This window comes from Pediculus humanus, genomic scaffold (genome assembly GCF_000006295.1).
Source record: "Pediculus humanus corporis 1103172107403 genomic scaffold, whole genome shotgun sequence".
Classification (NCBI taxonomy): domain Eukaryota; kingdom Metazoa; phylum Arthropoda; class Insecta; order Psocodea; family Pediculidae; genus Pediculus; species Pediculus humanus.
The window spans coordinates 494,214-498,020 of NW_002987028.1; the positions used below are offsets into that span (position 1 = coordinate 494,214).

The 3,807-nt window shown below is 31.8% G+C and overlaps 1 protein-coding gene across 1 annotated transcript in view; it reads left to right on the forward strand.

The window, feature by feature from the left end:
- Phum_PHUM056060 (uncharacterized protein) overlaps positions 1 to 3,516 on the forward strand; it is a gene marked incomplete at both ends in the record, with an annotated part of 10,659 nt that extends 7,143 nt beyond the window's left edge. Inside the window, one exon of the mRNA XM_002423363.1 lies at positions 3,217 to 3,516. Within this exon, the coding sequence (XP_002423408.1) occupies positions 3,217 to 3,516 (300 nt within the window). The remainder of the gene's footprint in view (positions 1 to 3,216) is intronic.
- Between the last annotated feature and the right edge of the window lie 291 nt (positions 3,517 to 3,807).

Consider the following 3,807-nt stretch of genomic DNA (forward strand, 5'->3'; position numbering starts at 1 on the left):
TTATTATTATTATTATTATTATTATTATCCACCATTAAACACGACAAGGCTACTTGTCGGAGTTTTTTAAGTATTTATCCGAGGTTTCTACCCGATTCCTTAGGGACAAATACTCGAATTTCGGTGGTGCCACTTATTATAAGATAGCACCACATCAATTCTTGAAGGTCTTCCTGAGTCCGTCTTTTTCGATGGGAACGATTTGTCTCCTGAACTGGGCTCCGGTGACTAACATCTTTGGAGTGGCCAGGGTCAGAAGCAGTGAAATTCACATTCTCGTCGAGCTGCCTCAGGTCGACAGTAGAACAAGATTTGTTTTTTGGTTCTTACTTTGTCTTGTTCTCATTTTTTTTTTGCTCTTTTAAGCCAACAGCACGTGGCGTTCTCAGACGGTCACCCATCCAAGTTTGCACCACGCCCGATGCTGCTTAACTTCGGTGATCGTACGGGAACCGGTGTGACCAGCACGCTATGGCCGTTGGCTTATTATTATTATTATTATTATTATTATTATTATTATTATTATTATTGATTGATTGAGATTGAATTGCAGGGGGCGGGGGTATCGGGGGGCAGGGGGGAAAAGGAGGGAAACGCACGTGAATTTTTTTTTTTTTTTCAAATGAATGAAATCATTTCGTAAAATCAGTTTAAAATTTTAAACTAAAACATTTTTTTTTTCTTTTTTTTTTATAAACCCCGACAACGGTCAATCAATCAATCAATCAATCAATCACTCAATCAGTCACTCACTCAATCAATCATTCTTAATAAGTTTCTTAAAATAAAAATTTTTTTAAGTTTTTATCTTTTATTTTCTTAGAAATAATCACGAGTTTGTAGGGGTTTTCCCCCCTCCACCCGTTACCTAAACCATTAAACGAACAACAGCATCTCAAGATGTTATCTCCTGCCTGAACATGGGTCACGTGATAAAGAACCGAAAATCAGAAGGAACGAAACCGAAGAAAAAAACGTTTATCTTAAACGTTAAATGTCAAACGTGTCATTAGATTAGGGGGAAAAAAGTGGGCATAATTAAAATCCCGAAACGGTCAATCATAAATTTTTTTTTTCTTCGGAAAAGTAACTAAAAAAATCCGCGGAAAATTTCCCAGACCGGAAACGGGAGACCGGAAAGAGTATTAAATTTATTAACGTTTCTTTTGGAAAAATCCTATGAAAATTTTTTGTTGTTGTTGTAAACCTTCATACATTTAACAAACAGAACTACAACCACAAACACAAACACATTTAAAAATTATTATATATATTTATTTTAAAAGGTCAAAACGTTTAAAACATTTTTCTTTTTTTTTCCAAGGTTGGTCATATTGAAAAAAATTTTTTTTTAAAAATCCATTACCCCTAATAATTATATTTCTTTATATCCTGTTTCGAAATTTTTATTATTTTTTTCTCTCCCCCCTTCCCGAATCACATTCAAAACATAACAACAACAACAACAACAAACATTTTAATGTTTTTGTTTAATAAAAAAAAAAAAAGAAAATTCGATCGTCGCCCCGTTTTTTTTTATGTTTTCGATTTATGTTTTTATGTTTTCAAGGTGATCACGAAAGTTATGAAAGTTGATAATTGACTGATTGACTTTGCCACTTATAAAAATTAGATCTTGAAAAAATTTAATTCGTTTCCTTCACGTTTTTTTAAAAATTTAATATAAACGCGCGTACCCTATACGTTATTTCAATCATTATTATTATTATCATTATTATTATTATTATTATTAATGTGGATATTAATAATGATAATAAATAACGTAAAAACGATCATTTTGCCGTAAAATGTCGCGGGTTTACCCGTCCTTAATCCTTAGTTTGTAAGTGAAAGGAAGTCGAGCGTTCGACAATTAATTTTAAACTTCCGGTTTTCCCGTACGATTTTCCTTTTTTTTTTTTTTTTTTCCTATCAAAATGACGGTTGGAAATCGACCGTTCGCGTTCGTTTTTTCGTAATTTAATAATTATGTCGAGATTATGTCGTAAACGAACGGATAATTCGTAACGAATTACGTTATACCTTCTCTCTATTTTCCTTTCACTTTTACAACAAAAAAAAGTTTTAATGATTGTTCTAGTTCAATCCATTCAGTTTTTGTAACGGTTAAAATGATTCCGGATTTAAATGACGTCATTTGAGGGGTTTAAATGACGTCATTTAAAGGTTTTAAACCGAACGACACCACCCACGTCCACACCACCTTAATTTGTTTTTTTTTTTCCTTTTTTTTTAAATTAATTCATTTAATTTTAAGGTTGCGCTCTCTCCATTTATAAAACCTTGATTAATAATAATAATAATAATAATAATAATAATAATAATAATAATAATAGTTAATAAAAATCTATGTATTTTATATTTAAACTTGGGCAAATTCTAAAACCAGGAAATTTTAAAAAATTTCAAGGCAACAATAAAATAATTAATTAATAGAAAAAATAGATCACGATTGTATAAACGATTTGCCCCGTTTGTATTCCCTCCGATTGTCGTCGTTTGTTTTTGTTCATAATTACAACAACAACAACAACAATCAACGTTTATGTTATCACACGCACAAACAAAACGCGATAATATTATTATTTCGACATTTTTTTCGAAATAATCCGTTAATTATTAACGACCCTCGTCGCGTCGCGGTTTATCATAAAATATTTCAGTAAACATTAAAATAATAATAATAATAATAATAATAATGATGATAATAATGATAATAAAGGACATATTTGGGAGGATAATTTGTTTTGTTTTTTTTTTTTTTTTTTTTTTTAATGACTTTACGATAATTTTAAATGTGTTAATGAGTTTTAAGGTAATATTTGTCACCTTTAAAACGATTATAAACAAACAACAAACAAACAACCAAACAAACAAACCCGCAAAACATCATTTAAACATTATATCTCGATTGTTGTTTAAATTAACCTTTTTTTTTTTTTTTTTTAAATGGGGGAAAAATTAATTAAAAATTTTCTCACGTGAAAAAAAAAAAAAAGAATTCATAACCTCGAGACATAAACAAATCAAATCCTGGATAAGAAAAAGGAGGAAGGGCGGGGGAAAAGGGGCGGAGGGGGGGAAATGGGTGAAAAGGCGTGGCAAAATTTCACGACTACCGGAGTGCCAAAAAATACCCATTAACAATTAATAATAATAATAATAATAATATTGTTTTTTTTCGTGTTTTTCAAGGTGTTCGTGTACACGTCGCAAATTTACGTGAGGATCAAAGAAAGGCTCAAAAGCAAAGGAGTCGAAGATTTATCAAATGCCGAATTGTCGGGATTTTTCTCACCCTGGTACGCCGAACACATTGGAGAAATACAAACCGCGAGCGGGAATTCATCCATTCAATCATGGGCGGCGCAAAACCTTAGAATACAATTTTATTTTTTCACTTATCCCTCTCTCCTTAAAATCCACGGCAATTTGGATTTGTTGCGAGCACTGAACAACCTTTTGGGTAACGAAGCCATGCTCGCGTTAGATTGAAAACCATCGCGCCCGCTTTCAAAGACCCGGAAAAAAGAAAATGGTTCATCGAAGTCATCGATAATTATTTAAAACTATGGGAAACCAACATGTAACTTAATTTAATTTTTTCTCATTATCCGATTACTCCCCGCCCCCTCCCCTCAACTCCCCTCTCCGCCCCCTCCAATATTTATTTATTAATAAAAAAAAAAAAAATTTTTTTGTAATCACGTATATACGTATAAATACCGCCGTGTTGAAATTTTCCGAAAATTTCGGCTAGAAAATTAATTAATAAAAAACACGTAA